We start from the raw sequence: 26,414 nt of genomic DNA on the forward strand, positions 1-26,414 counted from the left end.
TCCTTCTACCCGCTCATCAGGCAGTCACATGACTCGTATTAAATCAGCGCGTGAATGATGAAGCTTATCTGGCTTAAATTAGAGAGACATAGCAAAGAATCCCCTTCGGGTTCGGTCGCCATGAATATTAAAGGCAAACTCGCAAGGTTGCGCAGACGGAAGAGAAGAAGTAGCGGATGATGATGAAGAAAGACCAAGGACAAAGAAAGCAGATGAAATGAATGGAGGAGGAAGGACGAATGTCGTTTTAAATTAATATGGACGCTAATCATTTTGCTCACATGAAAAAGAGGCTTTCAAAGTGGGATAATTGAATTCCAGCATGCCACAAATTGGACAAAAAAGAAGCTTGGCAAAGTGTAGACTTCTTTTTCTGAAGTGATTGTCAACGTAGGCTGGTGACGAACAACTTTGCTGTGAACTGAGGGGACCGTGATCGTTAGATACTGGCGGTGTTCCACAAAGCTCTTTTCTCAGTCCGCAGACTTTCACAGTACCGCTTTATATTCAAATTCGGGTTACGTTTCTGGTGAAGGATTGAAAATTCCGTTGTAACCCGACCCAGTCCCTTCCTGTCGTATTTAAAGCCTGTAGCGCTTAATCCTAATCAACGTTGCCTATTTCTACCATCTGCTATATCACTGCAGCTTTATTGATATATAAATTTGTCGACAGAGAGAAAGTCTTCCAGGGTTTCTTTTTTATTGTGATTAATTAAAGTCGGTTCCCTGACAGAATACTAATGCGCTTGTGTCTTTGCTTACGCGATGAGCAAGGAGTGGACACGTTTGGGGTTCTTCCCACATGCGAGCAGGGTCTATCTCACTGCAATAAAAGCAAGCCTCCCGCTGAAGAGCTCGTCATCCTCGACGAGGAGAAGTCGCTAACGGGCATTAGCGCCGCCGCGTCCTCCGTGAATCACTCGGCGACGTCCCGTTGCCTGGATTTAGCAGAGGCCCGGAGGCTGCCATGTGACATAGCCCGGAAGATAACGCTCTTAGTCAGCCGTTGTGTGTATTTCCTGTGCTAAACACCCCTGATGTGTCCTGCTAAAAGCGCTCATGTGGACAGCTTTGTTTAAATGTGTCCCATGACTCATCTTATTATTTGTGCTGCATATTCAACCCTCTCTGTTTTTATGCTTTCCAAGCTGAATTATGATGCACCACTTTGTCATTGTCCTACAACCAAACATCTATTCATTGAGAAGGGACGAGTAAAAAAACACAAGGAAGCTAATCACCGACGGTTGATTCGTCAGAGTCTCGTCTCACTCGAACTTTTCCTCGCGTCGGCGGGCGCAGCTGTGTTCCTGTTATCCGATAAACACGCCGTTTGACACTGTTTAAATTCGCCTCTGTCTTCTCAACATGACGGCACAAAATTAGCAAATTAACAGAGCATAAGTGATTAATTTTGGGGGATTTTTTTTTCTACTTCGTCCTTCGCCCATAGTCAGTTAAAAAGAAATTTTAATCACGAAGCAGTTCATTTTTACTTGTGGTGTGAAGTGCACAAATCTTTGCCCATTGACTTTAATGCTATAGATAGGACCAAGGTGAGGTGCAACATTCCAATACGGATTATGAAGGGCCCCCGAAATAAGATATCGCTGATTGCTATGATGTTTAATCGTTAGCAGTATGATTGTTAACTGTATTTGTGACTATACATCATGATTAGTGCGAGTGTGTGTGTGTGTGTGTGTGTGTGTGTGTGTGTGTGGTGGCCAGTTCCAAATCCGTCAGCGTGATCTTTTTTTTTTCCTCCTCCAGCCACAGCCAATTGATTCTCCACAGGCTGCTGGGCCGAGAAACGTTGCTTCCTGTCAGAGCCTGGAATAAGCGGGTGGGCGAATGGATTACTCCATTGTGGCGCCGAGACCACGCGGTGAGAGATTTCACATTATATTCAATTAAAACCCGCAATTAGCAAAACAATGGCCCGAGGATGGGGAAAAAAAAAAAAGTCCTGGTGTGTAGAGTTTGATTTTCCAATTCAAGTGAGAGTGCAGAAAATAAATGAGAAAATCAAAGGCGTTTGAATCCAACATGCGCTTAGAAATAAGACTTGGTCATGCGCAGCTGTGATGGCGTGAGGAGTGTCGACTCGGTGGGGGCGGCAAACGCGGGCATGCCAGATGGAAACGAGAACGCCATTGCAAGAGTCCACCCAGTGGATACTTGCTCATCTTCATAATGCCTCAGTGGGATGCCGGTGAAATTTGTGCTAGTTTCTGATTTGGGGATGCAGTGACTAGTGACGCTGACCGGCTAACGATTTGCATAATGGAACTGTTTGAAAGCACCGTTCATAGACATGTGACAATTATGCATTACACTTACAATTAGTCATATACACCCCCCCCACCCCCTTGAAAACGCTTAATGACTTTAAATTCCTATACTGCCCAAATCTTGAAATGTTACTTCAAAACATTGCCTGTGCAGTTGATGAAGATTCTACAATGGTGACGGTTAGACCCAATTTCCTGGGGGACAAAAAGCTAAAATGAAAGCCATTTTTTAAAAGAAATGCTGCTTTTTACAGAGAATCGCAGATCGTTAAACGCCGGTCGTGACTGAATGTTCACATTAGATTGTGCAAACGGGTCAAGTGTGAAAACGACCTGCAGCAGACGCTCGAGGGAAGGATTTGGACGTGAGCATCAATAAATGCGCTGCACGTAAACAATGTGCAGCGCAGGTACACTTGCATGCTCTTGGAATGAAGGCTTTGCCAGCGCAAAGGAAATCAGTGCAAATCTGTCAGTCCTATGAAAGGGGGAATTATTCGCCAGCGTCTTATTGGCTCGCCGGGCGCTCCCAGGCCACATTTGCAACTCCCCGCTTGTTATCTCGCCGCAGTTAATTAAGAGCGCTGAACTAAAGAGCCCGGGAACGGGATTTCTCTCGGAATTAAATGCACACACTTGTGAAAGGAGCTCGTGGTAGACTACTTTTTCGCTCCATTTTAAACAAGAAGAGGCAGACATTTTGTTTGTCCTCTGGGAATCCCAATCGAGTTCTCATCTGCAGGATTGAAGAACATTTGACAAGCTTAAGCAAAACCTAGCCCAAATAGGGCCCATTTTCACCCACGATTAGTGTCAAAATAAGGTGTTGCCATCTAGTGGCCGACAGTGAAATTACATACAAATCTGTGAAATAACATGACCGCAATGGAGCCTAACAAAACAGGAAAATGAGACTTGGTAATATTTCATAAAGAGGATCCTTCCTTTGCATAAATTAGTATTCCGTATAAAATTGAAAATGGCATTATTGAAAAGTAATTGCTTTTTCTACACCAAAGCAAAGCCTGATCATTTCAAAGCTTAGGAAGTTTTTTTTCCAAAAACGTTAGACTTTTCCACTTCCTTTAGCTCTGACGATATTTGCAAGGGGCCAACGCAGGGTTTAAAAGTACATGATGAGGCCGTGGAGGCAGCAAGCTGACAGACTGGCTGACGGCTGACACAAGCGATGACATCAGCTGCCACTCGGACCACTGCTGATGATCATCAAAGACGTGCATGTGAAAAAGAAAGACGGGCTGGAATATTTTTTCTTACCCCCCCCCCCCCCCTCTTGACTTTTCATCACGCATAGAAAGTTGTTGAGCTCAAACCTTCAGTGACATCTTTCACACTAATGGACCATAAAGACAGAAGTGTGTTTAAATTGGACTAAGCGGATGGAATTGAGATTAATGGCAAAAAGATCCTGAGCAAGAAAAACAGCACCCCACCCCCACCCCCTGATGATAAATGAACACAATGTACACAACGTGTAGAACTTAAATTAAGTGCTCGGCTCGGAAGGTGGCTGCACTTCTGATGACTCATTTACTGCAGAGCTGCTTAAATCACCTCGCTACACTTTTGCTTCTGCTCTGGTATCTTAAATGATGCCGTTCATTTTCACCTATGCTATTATTTGTGCAATAGCAGAAACTCTACATAAACAATTTATGGGGGGGAGAGTCCTCGACAGATGGTTCAAGGCCAAATCTAAAATTGTCGTGCTTCTTGGTGCAACCTTTCTTCTGCCCTCTGCTGTAGTGGAGAAGATTAATTGTGACAAGGTGACTGACTCCGATGAAAACATTTCAAAACTCTTGTTGGACAACCTCAGGCCGCGTCACAACGACAATCCTGACAGGAAAAGCCATTTTCACTGGATTTCATGAAAGCTAGCTTTGAACTGCAGGTCCCTCCCAATATTTCAGGCAGTCTTCGAATAAGTCCCCTAGGAGACCCTTGGAATTGAAAATTCCCTCGGGACCAACAAAATAACTCTTGGCATTAGTAATTCCTTTTTTTTTTTTCATGGCCGATACTGCACCATTCGACTTCTCAGGGCAGATGCTTCCCGACAATGTGTGTTTACCTTCTGGAGAACCTAAACATGCGCTTTGCTTTCAATTTACACCCGATGATGATAATAATAATAGGCTGCGCTCAATCATCCACATCAGTCTGGCTGTGTTGCAAATCATCAAGGCGTGCCATTTCCCACAAGCCACTTGAGCTTTTCCAGTCCTCTTCTGCCTCCTCGCATCACACGGGAGTGGCGAGCCTGAGGCAGGGGAAGGGCGGCGGCGGCGGCGAGTCACTTGACAGCCGCATCCTGACATGCACTGCATCTTCTCTGCAGCTGCAACACAGCGTGAATAATGATTGAGCGCGTATTGACGATGCTAACAGGCAAGAAAAGTGGGGAACGTACGCTCCGGTCCTGCAGCCAGCCGGCGGCGATGTGAGCCCGACGCAGCCGTGGGAGTCGTTAGCAATCATGTAAAAAGAGGTCATTTGCAAGAAAACTAACAGTGATGTCGAGCAGAGTTGGTGTACTTGTTTTTATTTTTTTTAATCTCTTGCCAGTGGCAGCATCAACACAACCCCCCAACCCTTGTCTCTCAAAGTTATTAGGGTGTTTTGCCCCCCCCCCCCCCCCACCTAACCCTGCACAGATAACAAGCTGCTGCTGACTCCTCTTCACCCAAACCGGCACTGGCTTATCATCCTTAAACACACCCAGCGCTCCCCTGAAACTAATTATAATGCTGCCAGTACAGTCCAAGAATTTTATCCCAACCCAAATGCTCCTCGCTTGGTCCCCTCTTCCCCCCCCCCCTTAAAGTCCGGGCCAACTCAGGTGACAATCCCTGAGTTGGCGCACTTTGATTCAAAACATTGATAAAAGGAATGCTGCCATTTTTTACGAGTTGACTGTCTCTGTCAAACGATAGCAAAATGATTCATCTATGGAACATTTACAGTGGAAAAAAACCCATTTGCTTAGATAATGGGGTACAGCCAATGAGTTTCACCTGTGCCGTTGACAATAGATATTCTGGAAAATGGCACTCAAGGAATATTTTGTGGCTGTACTTTTTGCATTATAGCCTTCCTGTTGGTGGGCGACGGCACAGCCGGCCAGGCAGCCGATTGAAACCTGATGGATAATTTATGTTCTGGAGGTAAGCCTGTAATTTTCAGGGTTGGGCGAATGGGCTAGGCCACTATGAATGATTTATAGGTCAACATTCTCCGTAACTTTGCCTCGTAAATTCAGCCGCTCGTTAATCCGGCGCAAATGCCACACCGCACCGGGGACAAATTGGATGACTTCGACAGGCGCTGAGGCTGGAGAATTTAGCAATCGTGTGGGTGATGCTGCTGACAGTTTGTTTGCAGCGCTTTGAGTTAATTAGCTTCTAATTAGCATACGCCCTCCCCAGAGCGTTACAGCTCAACGGAGATGTGCGTCCGCAACTTCCCGTGGCAAGATATTCTGAGTGTACTGAAATACGTTGGAACACATCATGTGACGTTGGTCTCTACTCTTATTGGTTACATGAATATAAACAGGAAGTCTATATGTACGCAATAGCCAATGGTAGGAACTTTAGATTGCCATCTTATACTCTGGAACAATCTGTAGTGGTAATGTGCCATTAGGTTGCCAACCGCCGGAACGTCCAAGAAGAAGAAGAAGTTGTTCTATTGCATCACAAATGAAAAATGGCGCTTAAGTTGATGGACTACAGCACGGCTGCACACTGAAATGTATGCACACAAACACAATTAGTCACAAACAGGTTTCATTTTTCCAGCAGGGCTTTTGTGCTTCTCCCGTCCACCAATCAATACACACACATGGCCTCCAACTTGGAGCGCCGATAAATAAGCCCGGCGTGAGGTTTGGCTAATTCATTTTTTTGGTCAAGGCTTGAAAAAGATCAACACTCCGGGGTGAACTGGCAAATGTTTCCCGAGACCAGGCTGCCAGAATGATTTCAAAGCAATTGAATGTGACACGGGAAAGTTACGCATTCAATCCCGACTTTCCTTAACCATTGCTTGACTTTTAAGTGACTTTGCGGCACGCGGCCTTGTTATCAGTGCTCCTTCCACCTTGGTCCTCCAAAAGTGCTGACTCCAGCGTCGTGGCCGCTTTTCGCCTTAGCACTTTAAAGCGCATCTGTTGCCCACCAAGTCAATTACTGCTGCTGATTTGATATTTCCACACCAACATTCCTCCTAATCATACTGAAAATGAGGTTGGAATCTTGAATGGAAACGACTCCTGGCATAGGGAACGGAATGAAGGTACCGGTGGGTTGTGGGTTTTTTTCCCACGTGGGGGTGACCCACATTTTCCCCGCCTCGGAGGACTTGGCTCTGTTTTGGGGGTTGCATCTCTCCGTCTGGCTGTTTTCAAATATGCAAGGCTTCCTTTACACAAAGCCATATGTTGTGTGGACACACAAACATTTCATTCCGTGCAACTCATGTTTGAAGAGACTCAATACATTGGCCAAGAGGACAGATGCTCAAAGAACTGATTTTTTTTTTCAGAAAAGATGGCTCCATGACTTTTAGTCAGTTGTAATCTTTGTTTTTAAATATGTTTTGGTTTGAACAGTTGTTATTTGAGACGACACAAGAGGCTGTACAACACTTCTGTTTGTGTCGAGTGACTCGGGGTGGGGGGGGAGCATCCTTGTGGATTTGGCCGCAACGGAACAGAGTGTCTGAAAAGTTGGCAGCCACTGCAGCTTAATTCTCGACAATTTTTTTTTTACCCCCAGAACAGGCAGCTGCCAATTCGGAGCGGATGGCTTCACCTCGCCGCTCCTCCTCGACGGTGATGGATGAGCCTGTCTCGTCCTCTCACCTTGCTGCCGTAATTGAGGCTTCACTTCACCGTCGCCGCTTCGCACGGCCGACACAAAAGCGGTAAGAGTTCTCTCACTTCTTCCTCAAATGAGCCACCAAACAATAAATCCCACTTTAAAAAAAAAAAGTCATTGGAATACTTGAGAAAATGCTCGGCAGTGGCTTTCAATTTCCTTTCTGCAATATTCCAGGATATTTTTTCGCTTGCTGTGGAGGGTGTGGGAAGGGAGGGTGGCGAGTGTTTGTGAAGGTGTTTGGCACATGAAAGTCGTCCTTGGTTGCAAGGTCTTGGCAAAGGCTCCGGAGGGATCAGGTGCCTTCCAAGTGGCTGGAGTTCTGAGAGCGCTCGCTCGCGCAAATGATGACATCTGCCATCTTCAAAACATCCGCACCTTTAAGCGCAGCTGCGACAACCTCTCGTGATCCTTTGGGTTTTCCACTTTTTCCTCAATCTGTTCCAGGTATTCAACCATCCTCTTATTCAATCGACATCATCAATCGGTGGTGCCTTGATATGCGAGAAACCAGACTTGAACGTTTTTTTGAGATACGACCCGTCAATCGGTTTCCCACTTTTTCTCTTAACTCAAACTCTTCTAAACAAAACAACATACTAATCTGTGGCACATGATCTCTCTTTTTCCAACTAAATCCAGCGGCTATTGGAGGACACGGGAAACAATGCGAAACAAGCCATTGCGGGAGATTGAGGCCGGCGGAGGGCGGGCGAGCGGCCTTTCCGAAGCGCGTCATACTTGTCGTTTAGTCGCCCTTGTTGCGGTAGATCAAAGCGTTGGCCGCTGCCCCTCGCTCGCTCGCAATACGCCTGCTTGCTGAGCTCGGCGCTGGATTATACCAAGCCGTGAATGTAAAAGAGAGGCGGTGGGGGGGGGAATGTTGGCCTACAGGGGGTGGCATGTTGCTATTTATGGCTAGAGTCGCATAAACTACAGCTCCAAAGTCTTGCTCGCAGGCATTCAATTGTGCCTTGGCCTGCTTTTGAACGAAATTCTGCCGCCATAACACAACTTTAAGCGTGCAGTAGCTTTTCCATGAGTCATTGATTTGGTCCCTCAGCGCGATGTGTTTCGCTAAGTCTTCATACTTGTTCAAGTGAGACAATTTGAATTGGTTTTCTCCTGTGTCGCCTTGGTAAAGCGTTTATTTGAATGCCCATCGATGACCCTAACACTAAACGAGTATGAAATCGTGCAAATTGTCCAAGTTCAAATTAGTGCGATGAATGACGTTGGAAAATGTCAAGAAAATAAATTTCTTTTCCTGCGGCCTAAAGCAGCCACCAATCACAACCGGCCAGCGCTCAGTTTGACCAATCCGACGGCAGCTATGCAGACGCCGGCGCCGCGTCAAAAAAGCTCACAGGTGACGTCACGGGAAAAGCTCTCTGATCCGAGCAGTTTTGACGGCAATGGCATTTTCCCGTGGCTATTAATAGTTCCGCCGAGTGAGTCAGTTGGCTGGCAAGCGAGCGGGCGATGCCACGTCATTTTTTCCTCTCAAATAATCTCATTTTATTCTTTAACTTCATTCCTGGCCATCACTCCCACACCGCTGGAGGCGCCCCGTTTAAACATTAATGCCCAGGTTCTCCTCTGTTCGATAAATAAGCACTTAATAAACTGCCACTTAATAATTAATAGCCTCATTGTGCATTATTAAAAAAACATAAGTCAGTTAGGCGTTTCCTGTTCTGTTTTGCTAATTAAGCGTGTGGATGTCCCTTCAAATGAAAGTGGCCACATTGGAATACAAATATTCATTGAAAAACTTTTCCATGTCTTTTCCCGAGTGCTTAGATAACAGTGAGGAAGTTTTGTTCCGATTTCTTGACTCGTTATTTTCAAATTGGTGCAAGTTGACAAGCTTCATTTAGACAAAAGTAGTGCTTGACCCCCCCTTCAAGCTAAAGAAAAAGCAAAAGACAGTGATTTTGGTGGTTCCACTGTCAAAGCAAAGCAACATTGAGTTGATTTCTTTTTTTTCCCTCTCCTCCAAGTGAGTAATTGAGGAGCGTTTTGGATTGTTGCGCTAGCGTGTCTGCCAGAGAGGCTAATGTGCTGGAAAGTGACCCGATGTGTGTTCCAGCCTTCACTGGTGGGGTAATGATTTAGAAAACGACACTTGCTTCTTAACAAGGGAACAATGCAGTGAAAGATGGCATCAAAATTTCCCGACCACTATAATCAAATCAGTGGATGACATTTGTTTATCCGGGTCGTGGCAAAATGGCCGCCCACAGGTGCATTCTGCCTGTTTCCTTCATTTTACAGTCATCACAACACTGTTTTGATTAGTTAGGCAGCACATAACATGTTTTTTTGGCTGATAGATTTTTTTTAAATATATTCACTATTATCATCATCACTATTGCTTCCTCCTATTTAACTCCTTACCATTGCACGTCCTGCACTGGGGGGGGAAAAATGCCGCAATTAATTAGAAGAAAATGGCTCAACTCTCGATTTAATGCCCGTCGGCCGCTCTTATTTGAACACGCTGCTGCGGGAAGTAGCCGAAGTAAAGCGTGGAAAATCACTTTGCAACGTGTGAAATGATCTAATTGGCATGAGTTAATGTGAATGAACACACGCACGCTAAAATTAGAGAGCTCGCCGGAAGGAACACTCTGCTGCCCATCCAGACAGGGCACACTTGCATCAAGGCAAGCTTGGTTCTTCTGTGTAATCCTGCTAATGCGCTTAAATAAACAAAAAATTGGAACGCTATCCAATGACGGGTCCAAATAAACACTTTACAAAGTGTGTTTAGCAATTTGGATAAACATTTGACATGCACAACAAGCTGCTAGCTACTCTGACCCCGCCTATTTTCGGTCTGCGTTTGCATTGTCGTGGCTCGCCTTTGCCTGTTGTGGCCTCTGCGTGTCAAAAGAGAGAAATTAGAAGAGGGTGAGGGAGGAAGCGGCGTGCGTCTCTTGACAGGTGCGAGACTGTGCCTTTAATCACGGCGGCCATTTGTGCTGTCAGCACACAAAAAAAAGTCACAGGGTGAAGAGACCGTATATATCGTATATTGACACACAAGGCAAGGGTGTATGGACTTGTGCAGGCAAAAGGTGGCGGCACGCAAGTCGTTGACCTATTTGTAAAAGTCACCGGCTACTGTTGTTCTTCTTCTTGGTCAGCTTGTGTGCCTGGCTGATGACTCACCGTTTTGTGATTCAGCTGATAACTGCCGGCGCTTTTTATTTTCTTCTTCTCCTCACCCCTGCTGCAAATACGGAGAAATGCACAAAGGTCACATTTTATATTCAAGATGACATGAAAAATTGTCCAAAAATGAAGCTCTTTGCTACATACTTTTATTGTGTTTGAAGATATGGTATTTTCATTTTTGCAAAGCTACCTAAACTGGCTCGTTTACTCTGAGGTCAAGGTTATGCGAAGGAAGTGGACGGGCCAATCGTAAGCCTTCTCGTAAAATGGCCAATTTAAAAGGCCGCTCGCTAAAAATACGTCATTAGAGCTTCGTCGCGTTCAAGCGTCAGTAAAGTCCACTAAATGCTTCGTATTGGACTCAATATCTTGGATGATGGGAGGCTCTGGCTGGCTGGCTAGCCAACATAATGCAGTGCTGCTGCATAAAACAAGTGTGTGGTGAAGGGAGGGCTGCGAGAACGGGGATGGCGGCTTGGCGGCAACAAGGAGAAAAGAGTATTTATCAGCAAAAGGCAGCATGCGTTTGCCACTTCCATCTCCGAGTAATCCCGCCCGCAGCGTCTGCCGAGATCTCAAACGGCACACGGGCGCACAACGCTATTCGTATGATGCCACATGCACGCACACACACAGAGACACACTATCCTGAGGGGTGTGTGCTTCCACTTGCACATAAGATGATGGTCCTACAGGATCATTCATTGTAGTGGTTGAGTAATATGACCTTCATCCAAATAATACACTTATGCACCCAATAGCTTTAATAGAGGCACACACGTATGTGGGGTTCACCTATATGAAAGTTTTTCACTCATGGAACCTTAGAAAGACGCCTTCTTTACGAGGACTGGCCAATCTTTCACTGGAGCACATAAGAGGAAGCACGTAATGGTCTGGTCACTGGCGGCGCTAGGATTTTCTTTTTTTCCCCAGAGGGGGGGCCAAGGGGCAGTGGTCAAGGAAAAGGTTGAGGGTCCGTAAAAAAAGTGTTCCCCAGCCCTGATTTGTCAACGCCATCCGAACAAAATGAAAAACATCAAACAATGAAAGTCTTGAGGCGCAAGATTGTAACCTTCCCTCTCAGGAAAACTCGATTCATTAGCTTTTATTGTCAGCTCATTCAGCGTGCACTGTGGGAATTCATTCAAGGTATATATATATAAACAAAGCTTTACAGAAAAAAATCTGACTGTCTTGTTCTAGCCCAAAGAGAGTAGGGAACGCTTGCCTCGAGTCATATTGCACACATCTTGACAAAGTCGCTTTGAGCCAGCTGACACTTTTTGCTCGTCTCACCAAATCATGAGTAACTTTAGTGAATGAATTAGTTTGTCTGTTGAACATGAATGTACTGGAAGAGAAAAAAGTAGCAAAGTCCATCAGTGTGGACTAATTTGCCCACCTACGCTACGCTCTGTCCAAAATATTGAGTAAAATGCAAACGAGCGAGCACTTTTCATGGCAATTTTCGACGACGTGGCTGCTAAAGCGTGTCGGAGCTTTTGATTATACTTTGTTCTAATTGCGTAGCCATCAATCACCAGGCGTGTACTTGTGGAATTAATTAGCTCCTGCAAACACTGCAGAGGTCAAACAGAGAGCCTGTCCCACGCATGTTTTCTCAAGATGGAGACTTGAATTGTGGGAATTGTTTATGGGACATGCAGGCAGCCTCCCCCGACCGCTCTCACTCCGGTGCTGCTCCTCTCTGCCTCCCTGGACCTCAGCCGTTCCATTTGACGTTTGATTTAGTCATTGATTATTTATGTGGAGGAGATGATACAAACAGTCTGCTTCGTCAAACTCCTTACTTCTGGACTAAATTGCCCTTTGGGACCTTTTGTAAGCTCACGGAAACAACAACCATGTCTTCGACTTCAAAACAGAGAGTCCTGATCGTAAAGGACAACAATGGCGGACATCTGGTCGGATTCATTAAACGCTGATTTTTCTTGGCAAAAGCTTCTGCCGCTGCCAGCCAGAGGAAAGACCCTGGCTCCGGGCCATGACAAAGGACACGGAAGCTCCTTTCCAGCTCTGGCTGAAGCAACCCCATCAAGAAAAAGGCCTATGTAGCCTTAATTAGGCATTAGCAGCTGTTGGATGGATTCACATCTTCTTCTCTCACCCCACTTCCACTCTAAATGCTTTCAAATGGAATGGTTGCATCATAAAGCAATGTATCTGCCATCATACGCTTTTAATACCACGTGGATTGTGCAAGCTTACTAGGAGTGTCCGAAATGGGATTGATGCAACTGGCTTGCTTTTCGCCTCACTTTTGGGGAAATTAATACTTCTTTGAGGATTTTAAGCTCAAAGATTTACCACTTGCAAGGCATATTTTCTTAATGATCTTTGCTTTTATATATATATATATTTTTTTTTTTTCATCCGACACACACACATTGTCCTTTGACGACAACAGTGTGTTCGGGATTCCTTCCCAAAGAGTCGCTGAACAACACGACATGATGTGAGCTGGGAAAACCTGCGTGGGATTCCCATCTGTTCAGCACCAAAGTCATGGCTGCCGTCCATTTTGCAAAAAAATGTGCAATACACTACCTTCTAACTTAACGTGACTGTTTTTGAATGACTTCAACAGGATTGGAATATTAACACATTTCTGATCAATTATTGTCGGCCAGCAGCTTTATTGATCTTGGTTCCGTACAGGAGGCGGAATATGAAGTTAGTATGCAAATTATTCTTTGTTTTTTTTTTGGACCTTGGCACAGAACCTTGCAAAAGGTTCCCTTGAGAGGATGCAGATATTTCCTTTTTGAATTTAGTCCATTAATTCCACAGACATCAAAGCAAAGGCGTTGCTAAAAGTAGCTGTTCTTTTCTCATTAAATTCATGAAATATGAATTGGAACTTGCCGAAAGAATCAATCGGCATCAGTATTAATATTGCGCTCTTTATCTCGCTCTCTATTTCTCCATCCATCTATCCAATCTATCACATCCAAAATAAATGTGATGGGTCACATGACCCACCTGCCCGGTTCTGGATGCTGGAAAAGCGAAAGGGCGCATCAGCCGCATCCAGGCTCACTGGCCGCCTCTGGCTGATGCCCCCCCCCTCCCCATCCTCTTCTCCCCTCCCGCTCTACCCTCCCTCCCTCTCTCATTTTGGTGGCGCTGTGCGCAAAGCTCCAGCGCCGGACTGGACGCAGTTTTGACGGTCCAGAACGCTGGTGGAGATTTCTAAAGGAGCAAGAAGGTGGGGGAGGGAAAAAAAGACAGCCAAATATGGATATTTAAATAATGCCTGACAGTGTTTTTATTTTTGATTTTTCTTAGGATGATTTCTCTCCTTCCATGTAGATGTTGCCCCGCGGGCTGTTGAAGGCGAAGCCGCTGCTTCAAATGTCTCCAATCAGTTTGTAAGGGACACAAGATGAGGATTTCTTCTGGCCGCTGCTTTTTGTTGATATTTGGGTGCTTGTGGGGACTGGCGCTGGCTGCTTTCCCCAGCAGCGTCCAAATCGGTAAGTGCGAGCGAGGATTACTCGAGTGTTTGTTTTTTTTTCCTCTTATATTCCAAGAAGGGACCGTGAATGATTGCATGCGCGCGGAGTCTCAAATGTTGATTCCAACACATTTTCTTGGCGGTGTGCGCGCAAATCTTGGTGATGTGCACGTAAGCGCACGCTTACTCCGCATGTGTGTGTGTGTGAGCGGGTACTAGTAGAGGCGAGTGTGTGCATCCATCCCATCAGCGCACTGCAGCAAAGTGACTGCTTTTCTCCATGCAGCTTACATGTGCACACATGTGTGTGCAGTGCAATTAAACTCCACGCAGATTGGCGGGATGGGTCCAATGACGAGCAAGGGTGGGAAACAAACGGTGGGCGGGCTATTTGTGGTTTGGTGCACTACTGGCCTGACCTAAGGGCTCTTATGCAGAGAGATGCCTTGAGATGTGATTATTTCAAGATCCAAGCAGTCATTCAACTGCTTTTTTTGTTTGTTGTTGCCTTGGGTGCAGACATGAGATATGCACACTGTATTGTGACGGTAAACTCAACTCACTTGAAAACAAGCAGCAGTTTGGTACATACAATCAGTGAAAAATCTTCAAGAAGGGCGTGTTCAAGCGATCTGTCGCCACTCCCAGTTGGAGTAAAACTAAAGCTAAAACAAAGAAAATGACACCCTGACTGTTTAAAAACTCTCTGCTAAGTCATCTATTCTTTATCCTCTGTGTAGAATGATAAATATTAGTATCACCGTACTGATGAGATAGCTAAAGAAAGTGTATAGCAATTTGCTAACCCAGTCTCTCGCACCCAAAGTCATCTGGGATAGACTCGAGCTCACCCATGACCTGAAAATCGCTATAGAAAATGGATGGATGGATTTTTATTTTATGGCGTCGACATGTCGCGCAGCCTCCAATCTGATGCGAAATGACAGGCTGTTCCAGTGATTGTGCTTGTCGTTTTATATTATGTGATACACTATAGCACCCTCAGGGAGTTCAGAGGTCGGCTTCTGTTATGAAAGCGCGCCGTTGGACCGGCGGCGGCGACGTGCCATCGTGCTGACATAAAAATGGCCATCCATCCACTCCCACAACAACAGGGCTTGCGTAGTGTTTTTGGGCTTGGTGTTTTTAAAAGTCATTCACTGCCATTGACGGCCATAGACATCTTTTTTCAAGACCAAGATGGGCTTTCCCAACATACATTGCCTCACACGGGATGGGGAGGGAAATCAATCCATTACATCCACAAAAGTATCCTTCGATCCAACATAAAAAAAATAGATTGGAAAGAGATCTCGTTTAGGATGATTAAACTTTATGCCCTAAAGGTTGGTGGTCGTCAAAAAAACACACTTCAACTCTTCTTTTCTTTTTTCTGTCTTTCACTCACAACCCATTGGATTTAAAAAAAAGTCCATTGTGACTCATCGGATGGTTTGTTCTCTCGTCGGGAATTAATGCAGACTGCATGCATTTGCTAACAAATTTAGGTTCAAGGGAGGTCAACCGTTCGAAATAAAAAAATAGACACTGACATTTTGCTTTAAAGGACATTTGTGCACAAGAAATATGGCCTGGAGGCGCGCTTTGAAAATGTGAAACAAACTGCCTGCAACGTAAAATACCTTTGACATTTGAACAAGCATGAACAGCCATAATGAGAAGCTTTGGACATGAATTAGGTGCTAATGCCAAGATGGCTGAGTGGAACCAAGAGTTGAATTTGATGCTAAGCTACGCTCGTAGTTGGATGAATGACAATTTGCCTTATTTTCTATTTGTTAGCAACATCTGTAATGCTACATGGGGAAAATCTGGAGATCTATTCAAATTGGAACATCTCCGGCACAAACTGTGTGCATGGATTGGCATAGTTGACAGAAGCATTCATCTTTCCCCCTGTTGATGCATTGGCCCATGACTTTAGTGATCCCCTAATATTCCCTGCCGGCTTCTGCCGCTGCTATGACATTCATCGTTCCCGCTGAACGGACAAAAGCAGGACGGGATGGATTGCTCTGACATGTGGCACAGATGTTCACGAGTACCTTGGGGTGTTGTGGCGATCCCCTCGGACTTTGCGAGGCCAAAACAAAAAACTGTTGATGAATAAGCCGGGAATGACGTTCGCGATTCGTGCGTACGACCGCTGTCTACCCGCTAGCATGGATGAAATGCTGAATGATGAACTGCTGAATTGAGACATGCAGTTAGGATTCCTTGGGCTCATATGACTTAGTGAGTGTACCCGAGAACCTCAAGCAAGCCATCTTTTTTCCCCCCTCAGGCGGCTTGTTCATCCGAAACACGGATCAGGAGTACACTGCCTTTCGCTTGGCCATCTTTCTGCACAACACCAGCCCCAATGCCTCCGAAGCGCCCTTCAACCTGGTGCCTCACGTGGACAACATCGAGACGGCAAACAGCTTCGCCGTCACCAACGCCTGTAAGTCGCTTTCGTTTTGCTCTGACTTTTTTCGTACAATAGAATCCCAGCCATCTTTATTTATATGGCAAGGTGACAGCCTCCTTGAAACGTGTCCAGGCGGACGGGAAATGGCCGCTCTAAGCTCTTCTCAGCGAGCAAAGGCATCAGGGGGTCCAAAAGTGGATGGGATGGTCCCGTCCCCTATATATGTATGTAATCCCGAGAATGGTGTGATTGCTCACCTCGGCTCTAATGGCAGTGACAGGAAGCCGCTCTGCGGCTCATTGATTGGACGAGGTAAATCAGAGCAGAATTACATGAGCCAATCAATGGCTGTGATAGTTCAGGGGCCAGCGAGGGGGAGAATCTGCTATCGAACCACACGGCTTGTTCCGATGCTTATTTTACACTCTTTTATTCATTTTTCTGCCGCTTCATCCTTGTGCTGTTTTTTCTTTCCGGGGCGGATCGTTGGCTTGGATGTTACAGTTGTTTTAATGACTTCTCTAGATGATTGATGTCAAATGTTCTATCCTTCATCACGCAAAAGTGATATTTTATTGCAGATGTTGACGCCATCACATTACGACATAGATGAATCGAGGCTAACCGCTAGAAAAATATTCAGGGTTGTTTTCTTCGGGGTTTTTTTTGCAGCTGATCCCCTAAATGCTTAGAGGGCTTATTTTGACCTCCATCGAAACATCTTCATCTGCGCCGAGTCATTTTTATGCCACGTCTGCCAGTGCGGCATAGGCGAGTGACGCTCCTTTGTGTGTCCTTGGATGACAAAAAACTACATGTATGTATGTATGTGTGTGTGTTGGCCTTATTTAAGTCTATTATCTCCTGCACGGGGGCTTTCATTCAGAGGACTCTTCCCCCCTATACTCTTTCCTCATTTGTGAGGATTCTTCGTGGAAAATGTATAAAAGGCCCTTTTGCTGCTTGTTCGGCTAAATGGTTGGCGGAAAAAAAAAAAAAAGGATGATGCGGAGTAGAGGGGGGGCAGTGGAAGGGGGTAATGAGAGATTAATGTGGTGAAGCTGGCAGGAAGGTGCTGTGAAAGAAGGGAGGGGAAGATAATGCTAATACGCTCAACCACCACCTTCAGTGGGTAGAATAAGTCGACACACCCCGGTGAAATGCAAAATGTCTGTAATATTCCAAAGTCAGACTGACATCTATCACTTCCAAGATTTGATATTGTGAATGTGATCTAGATGGCAATAGCAATCAGGACATGGAAAGGTTTTAGTAGCTGTCAAGGTTTGACCTCATAGCTATTGGAGTCATTAATGTGTAGCGATGCTGCTTTGCTTTGCTTTGCTTTGTTTGCTAAGGTCATATGCAAAATAAGTAAGGGTCTGACGACAGTGAAGCTAATACAGTCAAATTGGAGCCCTATTTTTAAAACAGTAAACTCGGCCAAATTAGCTTCACCTGAACCATCTAATCAGATTATTTTCTGTTATTAATGTATTAAAATGGCAATATGGATGATGACTCAAAAAGATTGGCAAACTATGACGTGGAGACTCTCGAGTGAATGATCTCTTTATGAACTTTGACTCGTCCCCTTTCTTCCTCGGCCCGTCCCTCCCCCTCTTCATCTGTGTGCTGGTTATGTAAGTGCCCCCCGAGGCGTGCGTACGCAGCCGTCCGTGTGTGTGTGTGTGTGTGTGTGTGTGTTCAGGTCACACAGTTCGAGAAAGAACTCCGGGGAGGCAATTTGCACCAAAAAACAATTTACTGTTGCTTCCTGATGCTGTTTGATGAGTGACATCATTGTTATGTACTTCATAGAATATTTAAATTCAACAGTTTAGCTTTTTCTTTGGCTTTTTCTGCCACGCTTGGTGGAACGGTGAGGCATCCTCAGCTCATCCCTGATTAAATAGCTTCGGAGAAAGCTCATTTCTACCAGTGTTAATTTCTGTAGAGGATAAAGATTTTATTGGCAGGCTACATGTTTTGCTGCGTGCAACGTTAATGCCAGTTTCATCAACCCGTTTCATTAGCTCATCGATGGCGTTTTTTTTTTTTAATAAGTTCTTGTCTTCCTCAAAAAGTAGCGTTGATGAATCATCAATCAGAATGACAATTATTTACCTGCTTCAGTTGTCTGTGCCGTCTTCACTCCATTGAAACAACAAACAAACAAAAACGGGCTATTTTCGGGGATGTTCGGAAAGATTCTCTCGCAAAACTAGGACAGGAAATCATGTCAAACTCTCTTGTGTTGAGCGCTTTCCTCTCAAATTCCACTATCTTGCTGCGATATGTAAATATGGGAAACACTGCTTGGTAAACAGGCAAATTGGAAAAAAAATTAAATGCTGAAACAGTTGCATCTGTGGCTGCGGGGGTCCAAAATTTAATACGATTGTCATGTTGCCTTCAAATGCAAACTTCCCCTATTACTTTGAAATTAGTCCATTTGATCCACGACATGCTCAGATAATGAGAATTAAAAAAAAAAAGTCATCAAATACCTGGAACGGATGCGCGTTAATAATAATGTCGCCTGAGTTGGCGATGACCTTGAAGCGCTAATATCAACAATGTTCATGCAACATTAGCGCTAATGAAAGCCCAACGGATTGAAGGGACACAGACGCTATTTGAAGAAGGACAGACAAATGAATCAAAACTGTCACTACGGCTAAGTGACATGCCGGACCTGCAATGTTGAGCAAGAGGGATTCATTCTCTTGCATCCATTGGGAAAGTAACAAAGGTCATGTCAGGTTGCCCCCCCCCTTCCTGTGGGGCCGGCCACATTGACGTGGAACTAATGAAGAGCGCGCATAATTCACAGCGTCCGTGACAGCTTTCTCCATCAAAGCTGGAAATTTAACGAGCGTGTAATCAGCAGGCTAATTGTTTGGACACGCCGGCACGTTCAACACGGATGATTTCTTTGTCTCCAGGTGAGCACACGTGTCGCCTACTGGCCATCAGATAGACGGAATTAGCTGCTTTTCTTCATTTTCCACCACTCCAATATCTCGATGCTATCTTGATTTTCATGCCGGTCTTCTCAATTATTTTGGGCTGTATAGTGAAGTACTTTTTAATGAACGCCTGCCATTTTCTAATGTTGAGTTGTTAACCTCGCTATCATAAAAGCCAATGAAACCAAAATAAAGTCAAACGACTCCCGCTTCTGACATGGCGTGTTTGAAATCAATTTTGGCAGGCGTTGCTTTTTTTTTTTGTTGGCCTTCATAGCAAACGTACTGTAGCATCTGATCAAGGCAGACTCCATCCCAGTGGCTCTCTCTATTGCTATTGCGTGCACACATGTGCTGACACACTTTAACCTTTCACCTTATGCTACTCCTGCTCCATCAAATGATGACTGTTATTAGTGCAGATCATTACAAAGTTATCTGCTCCCTGTGCGTGTGTGCGTGGGCTTTATCTCTACAAAGCAGGCGATGGACGGCCTTGCCGTTTCAACTCTCTCCAGCGGGCCAGCGTGGAAAAGCGGCCTGATTGTAAGTTGATTGGCCAATTATTGCACTTTTATTGAGCGCGTCGATAAAACTTCTCAGCGGTGGTCTGTGGATGGAGGCACAAGTGAGGGAGAGGCGGGGGTTAGGGGATGTAATGATTGCAACATCTCGGCCCGCACGTGTACTCTGCTGAAGCGCTGTAGTGACTGCGATTTGGGGTTTTCAATTTGAGATTTTTTTAAAACACAGTAAAAATTATTAAAATAGAACTAAACAATTTGTACACCATGATTTAATGCTTCTGGGCACCAGGTGGCAGTATAATACAGACACACTTAATACACGAAGAAGAGTTTCACAACTAAGGGGCTCAATAAGATGCAATAATAGTTTTTTTGTTCTTTCAAAATGAATGCTGAGTCAAATATGCCCGCTGGCCACCAAAACTGTCATCCGAAAGTCTTTCGTCTTTTGTTTTAAGAAAGCAAGTGTGGACAACCTCTGCTAATAGATGAGTTTTATAATGTTGAGGTGGGAAAGAAAAAGTAGCTTTGCTTTGCGGGAAACAACAAAGCAGCTGCATTCTCCAATGCTTTTTGGGCACATTTGCACACAGCTGATGTCAGGGCTTATTTTTCAAGCGCTGCAGAGGATTTAGAGGGTGGGGGGGCTTTTTATTTCTTCTTGCTTTCACATCGCCTGCCCTTGACATTTTGCAGTCCGCCACTCTGGATCACTGAGAGACTCAACGCGTCGGATTGTTGACTAGCCACCGTGCTACAATTTCCCGCCTTAATTTACCCCGTCGCAAATGATAATGAATTGTCCTTGAAAGCTGGCTGGGGATCTGAGACCCCCCCGGCCCAGCCCTTCGCCACTTCTATTTGAGTAAATCCGCTGACTTGCAGGATCTTGTGGGAACAGACTGCATGATGATGCACATTAACAGCCCGCAGAGAAAACACATTTTCAGAGCCGGACGTGATTCTAGTCGAGAAACGAGGAGAAAATGAAGCCATTGATCATATTATTAGCGATGCTGGTGCATCCAAATGGACAGATACGTTTTATTAATAAACACCTTGACTCTCCAAAGTGGTTCTATTCTTGCGTAACAATTTTGGCTATTCGACTCACTCGTGGAAACAATGTGAATGCATGATTGCATTTTGAACTTCAAGTTTGTCCGTATTTGACTCTGAAAGTTCAAGGGTCATTCCCCTCACCCCGATCTTGTGGCATCCAAATTGCAGGCGGCTTTGTTTTACGAGAGCTTTGACATTAAAGCTGCTTTTCTCCAGCGAGACCGACCGACCGCATGCAAGCAAGCGAGCGCTAAGTGTTACAATCAGGGCGTTTGTTATTAAGTCGACTCATCTCTCCTTGCTCTTTTAAATCCTGCAAACAAACATTGCTCACGCTGAGTTGTGCGTCGTGCCCAGATCCCCCCCCGGAATTATTTCCCAACTCCACAGGGGTGCTCTGGTGGGTTAACGAGGCAGACAGGCTAGATGATTTTCTTCCTTGGTGACGAACGTCCAGCGTTCCCTCAACATGCATAATGCAAGCGTCCATTTCCCGGAAGAAATGAAATGAAACCCACTTGAAGTGTCGTCTCCGTTTTGAACACGGAATGTGACGTCTTGGTGGCAGCTCACTACCTGTTTTGTCAAGCGGCAACTTTCGACTTCACCGTCCGTCCGCAGTTAATGAAATAAGGACGTATAGTCTCCTGTCCGTCTGGTTCTGCACTTCAGGTCACCTTGCAAGCGTATCGACTCAATAGCATTGCACTCGAGTGCAAATAAGAGCCCATGGTTGGTCTCCGAGAAGATAAATCCCCAGCCCAAGCGCTGTTGCGCACACTTGTTAGCGCCTGTAATGAGGTCAGAGTTAGCGCCGCCTCACTCCTCCGAAGATTTATACAGAGATGAAGAGGTCCAGCTGTCTTGCAGTGGCCCTGCCATGAAGATGCATGTACCATCCGCTCCGGCAGCTTAGCGGAAGGTGGAAAATGCTGCGGGGTTATGTAGGCAACTCTGGAGAGTCACGGCTCAGTCAGCGAATCCTTGTGATTTATTTACAGCTGGCGGCGCAAGGGGGGGGGCGGCCACCAGGGCACTGCCCCCCTGAAACATCCTTTGACTTATGGGTATTTTATTTTTCCTGGAATTTTCCCCCAGATTTACACCTGACCCCGTAGAAATCAGTTATTCTTGACCGGCATTTTTTGAAGAATCTTTCAGGTTTGTGGTTTTTTAATTTCAATTTTGTTTTGTAGACCCTGTGAGGAAAATAATTCTAGCTAGCTCTGCCAGTGGTTTGGGAGGTATTTATTTGATTGGAGTCCCCTCACTGTTTGAGTTCCATCAGCTTTGGAGGATCCACTATCTTCTTGTCAACCGCTCAGCAAGTTGCACATTTGTTACGGAAAGGTGGGGGCGAGTAACGCTTCCCACTAATAAGAGTCAACAAGCGCTCATCTTAGGAGGTCACACTTGTTTTTACGCCAGGGGGGAATACAACTCACATCGCTGCACCAAGCCTGCGAACGTAACAATATTTCTCGATTATTCATGTTCACTTTGAATAATGCAAAGTGTTTACGTTTGCTGACAGTGCCTATTTCACAATAACAAGTGCACCGGCCGGCCGCAGATGCATGGGAACGCTTGTTTGCCTATTCCCAGGAGTGAGCGATGGCGGCACAAGCGGAGAAGAAATTGGGCGTCCGAACCCAGATGATGTTTGCTTTTGTCGTAGACTTTAGCGCCCAACTTGGACACACACACACAAACACGTTTACACAAAGTACGGAGTCCCCAATGACTCTGAGATGTGACTTTCCCATCTTGTTTATATTCTAATATAATTTGGCAATTTTGGATATAGAATTAATTTACGTTGGAGGTGTTCTTCTCTCATACCTTAGGTGACCGCTTGGCCATTTTATTCCGTGTGCGCCTTTGGATGTTTTCTGCCCGTCTGAGCGGCTTTCAGCGCTTTCTAAAAATAGGGCAAACGTCTCGGTGGCGGTCAGCGCAAGCTAGCGTACACAGCATGTCAGTGATGGTAGGTCATTGTGGATTACATTTGTTGCATTTATTTATTCTGTTTTGCTAGCATGACTGAATTTTTTTCCCTTAAATGAGATTAGCACTCAAAGTTGCACCATCTAGTTTGGTCCAGTCTGAGCCTCATTGATATTCAAACAGTAAAGTGCAGCACTGCTATCTTCAATTGTGACAAAAGACAGATTAACACCAGCGACGACGCATTGATGAATGGAAGCGGGAACAAGCGTGACGTAAGGAGGAAGGTTGGTGAGGGCGGGCCAACATATTAGCCATCTTCATCCGAGCTGGCTCCTTTTCTTCTGTCCTCGTTTTGCCCTCAACCTGTCCGCCCTCTTATGGCATTTTTTCCCGAGTCCCGCCTCCGCCTACTTGACAGGCGCACATGAGTAAAGAGAATACATCTGGTGACGGAGCTGGAAGAAGGCCCAGCCCGAGCGAGCCTGTGTCTTTAAATTGCACTCAACTCTACACGTGTGTGACGCTGATCTGATCTGACAGCATCGAGGGAAGAGAGAGAAGAAAAAAAACTGTTGTCCTCTGACCAAAAGTCCTCCAAGCTCTGCCACGGTTTAAGTGTGGCTGGGTGGACGCAAGGCGCTGTCTGAAAACTCAGTGAGGCAGAGTGCGCTTTATCCTTCCCAACATGGAGATGACTCCAGGCGTGCATGCATGCATGCGCAAGCGTGTATGTAATATGTGCGCTCTTTCTCATGTGACTCCTTCAACGATGCTGGATCTCACCAACAGTACTTGAATGGCTCGAATGTTCATTCCGCAGCTCTTTTCGAGGCCTACGTTGTGCCGCCAGTCGCTAATGCTGTGATGATGTGTTAGGTGAGACCAAAGACTTTGACAATCAAGACTGAAGACTTTGGTTGAGACGGAATCATTTGGTAGCTTTGAGAGCAATCTGCCAGACTGACCGAAAATGTGTATTCTTGAGACTTTCAGATGTGTTGTTCAGGCCCAGTCTGCTCCAATAACATGTATGTTGCTTCCCAATCAATTTCCCATACCCCCCCCCCCCCCCCTCCCTTTCTGGTTGTCTCATGTTTTATGTATGCTAAGTGGTTACAAGGAGTTTGGTTCGCGCGTCCCTCGGTAGTTAAAATATTCATTTTTGAGGCGCTCCAGGCAATCTCCTCCAGCGAGCTTCTCGGCGACATTATTAGCGCTTATATTTGTTGTGTTTTGATGCCTCGAGACGTAAATGTGTTTCGGCTCGAGCGGAATCCTGATTGGTGGGGGCTTTGGGTGCGCCTGGTGTCTGCGTGGGGTCATAACTATATTTTACCCTTCTGTCACATGCCCCCCCCCCCCCTCTACAACGGGCTCGCACGGGTTCGCCACTTAGTGTAATTGTGTCGCTCCACTTCAGTTCTGATTTTATGCAACACTTTGCCAATAGTCTCCCTGTATGATGGATGCCAGGCCTTTTTTTTATTCACCCAACTGTATTCAGGCATCCCGCTGCATTTATTTCACAAATACCCAAGAAGATTGTACTCCTGGATCGGGCTAATGACGAGCAATTAACTCATTAGGCAGCAGGATGTGTCCTACATGACACTTTATTTTTCCAAGAGGGAGGAGAAAACACATTCAATAAGAAAACACGTCATAAACGATTGTGTTAGCTTCATCAACGGAAATAGCACTTTGTCAAAGTCGTTTAGAAATTAGCTTGCTAACAGCCGCTAGCAACGGAGTCTTTAGCATTGTGGTATTTTTATTTAAATTTCTTTTTTGTGCTGTCGTCAAATTTTGTCGATGTTAAAAATCCGTTTTACACAATATGTCCTCTTTTAAGATGATTCATTTCTCAATTTTATTGTGAGTTCAACTTGACACAAATTGTAACGTATGAGTACGTTGTTAATATTATGCCAAATGCTCACTCTGCTTGGATGCCACGATTTGCCATTTCCTTCTTGTTTTTTTTCTGTCATTTCAATGTCACTCTGATTCAGAAGTGCGCTTTAATTAGAGGCGAGCGAGGCCTTGTAATATTATGACCACGTGCTGCGTAAAAGGTGAGCGCTAATGCTTTCCAACATGCAGTGTCAGGCTGCCTGATTGGAAGACGGCCTCGCGTGGAAATGATGAGTGCGCTTGCCCCCCCCTCCCTCTGAGCCATCACTTTGAAAGCTAAGGCACGCTGGGAGACAAAATCAAGCTGACACAAGTGCACCGTACACGTGTGTGTGTTTTTGCAATATGTGTGTGTGTGCAGTTATGCTCTTTCAGTAGCCGTCATGCATTATGAGAAAATGTGTTGCCTTGATGTCCAATGGGACCCCCCCCCTTCCCTCCTCTGTCTCTTGGATCTTTTTTTCCCCCTTCATTTGTGTATGTGAATGTGCACAAATGCGGACACGCGTGCACTTGAGTGCACACGTGCTTTATTCAAGCTGACACACACGTACACGTGTGCACATACGGAGCTGTGTGGTACACTGCGTTATTTCCGTAAGGACGTGATGCCCTCTGTTCTCTTGCTTCCCATGCTGCTCATCTTACAAGGATTTGACTTCAGCAGTGGCAAGTCAAAGGTTCCCACATAGTTCATCCCAAGGTCATATTTCAACGATCAAAAAGTTGATTCACTATTGCGATTATGATGATACAATATTGTCGTTATAAATATCGTAGTCGTCGAATAGTATTTGTGCCCTTTCCTGCATTGTGCCTGTCATACAAGTCGTATTTTATTCGTGCTGGCTTCCTTTTCATGGCTCCCTCATTGGAGGGCGACATTATCGACGTTGAAGCCCGCAGACGCCTCCACAAAAGGGACTCTTCTATTGTTTGTCTTTGCGTGCCTCTCGCTGCTCCATTCTCAACCAGTCAATGGAGACGTTTTTGTGCAGTTGATCTCGTGTTGTGAAAGGATGTCATTAAAAGCATCTAGCGCTCATTTCGAGCCATTAGATCTCACTCGATAGAAGATAGAAATGTCATTGAAAGAAAAATAATGTCCATAGGTGGGAATGGGAATGCGAATAGTAGTTTGTCTATTCATGCTCTTCACAAAGCAGCCTCGAAATGAAATTGCCTGTAGGTGTAAATGGAAATTGTTGTCTGTGCCTATAATTGGCTCTGGACCGTGGATGGATTTACTTTTTTTTTTTTTTTTTTTTTTTTTTTTTTTACTTTAAATTCTAGATTTGTTTGATACATTTTCGCCCCGGTCTACAAAATTTCACCCGAAGCACATAACAAAGCGGCTAAGTGCTCCGAAATCATGCCAGCACAGAAAAAAAAAAAAATCTCATATACACTCTTGATGACGACAAAACCGTTGTTTTTTTTTTATCCCACAGAAATGACGTGCTGAAGTCCCGTTTGTGTGTCACACGCATGCAAATCTGAAGCATTGATCAGCTGCTGCACAATGTGTGTGTGTGTTGTGTGTGACCTGTTTGTGCAGTGGAGTGTAAGGCTAGCGGATGCGCTTTCAGGGTCACCGCTGGTGTGGGCCTAAATGGACCAGTCCAGGATTCCGTGGGACCGCCCACGAGGTCACAACGGTGCACGCCGTGTGAGCCGCCGTGACACTGATGGAT

General features: G+C 45.3%; 2 protein-coding genes across 8 annotated transcripts in view; both read left to right on the forward strand.

Moving 5' to 3' along the window:
- Positions 1-1,740, forward strand: part of LOC119133428 (EH domain-binding protein 1-like protein 1) — a 33,826-nt gene extending 32,086 nt beyond the window's left edge. Inside the window, exon 25 of one of the 2 annotated variants that reach the window (XR_005100122.1) lies at positions 1,690-1,740. The gene's annotated coding sequence lies outside the window, so the exon portion shown is untranslated. Of the gene's footprint in view, positions 1-1,683 lie in introns of both variants that reach the window. The other variant, XR_005100125.1, reaches the window with a different exon arrangement.
- Positions 1,741-10,346: 8,606 nt separating this feature from the next.
- The window catches only part of gria4b (glutamate receptor, ionotropic, AMPA 4b), a 37,228-nt gene continuing 21,160 nt past the window's right edge, over positions 10,347-26,414 (forward strand). The window contains exons 1-3 of one of the 6 annotated variants that reach the window (XM_037269895.1): positions 10,347-10,464; positions 13,696-13,883; positions 16,170-16,328. In XM_037269895.1, the coding sequence (XP_037125790.1) occupies positions 13,793-13,883; positions 16,170-16,328 (250 nt within the window). In that variant the 5' untranslated portion in view covers positions 10,347-10,464; positions 13,696-13,792. Of the gene's footprint in view, positions 10,465-13,521; positions 13,884-16,169; positions 16,329-26,414 lie in introns of those variants that run through there. The other 5 variants (XM_037269894.1, XM_037269896.1, XM_037269898.1 and 2 more) reach the window with 5 other exon arrangements.

The sequence above is a fragment of the Syngnathus acus genome, chromosome 14 (assembly GCF_901709675.1).
Source record: "Syngnathus acus chromosome 14, fSynAcu1.2, whole genome shotgun sequence".
In the NCBI taxonomy this organism is placed as follows: Eukaryota; Metazoa; Chordata; class Actinopteri; order Syngnathiformes; family Syngnathidae; genus Syngnathus; species Syngnathus acus.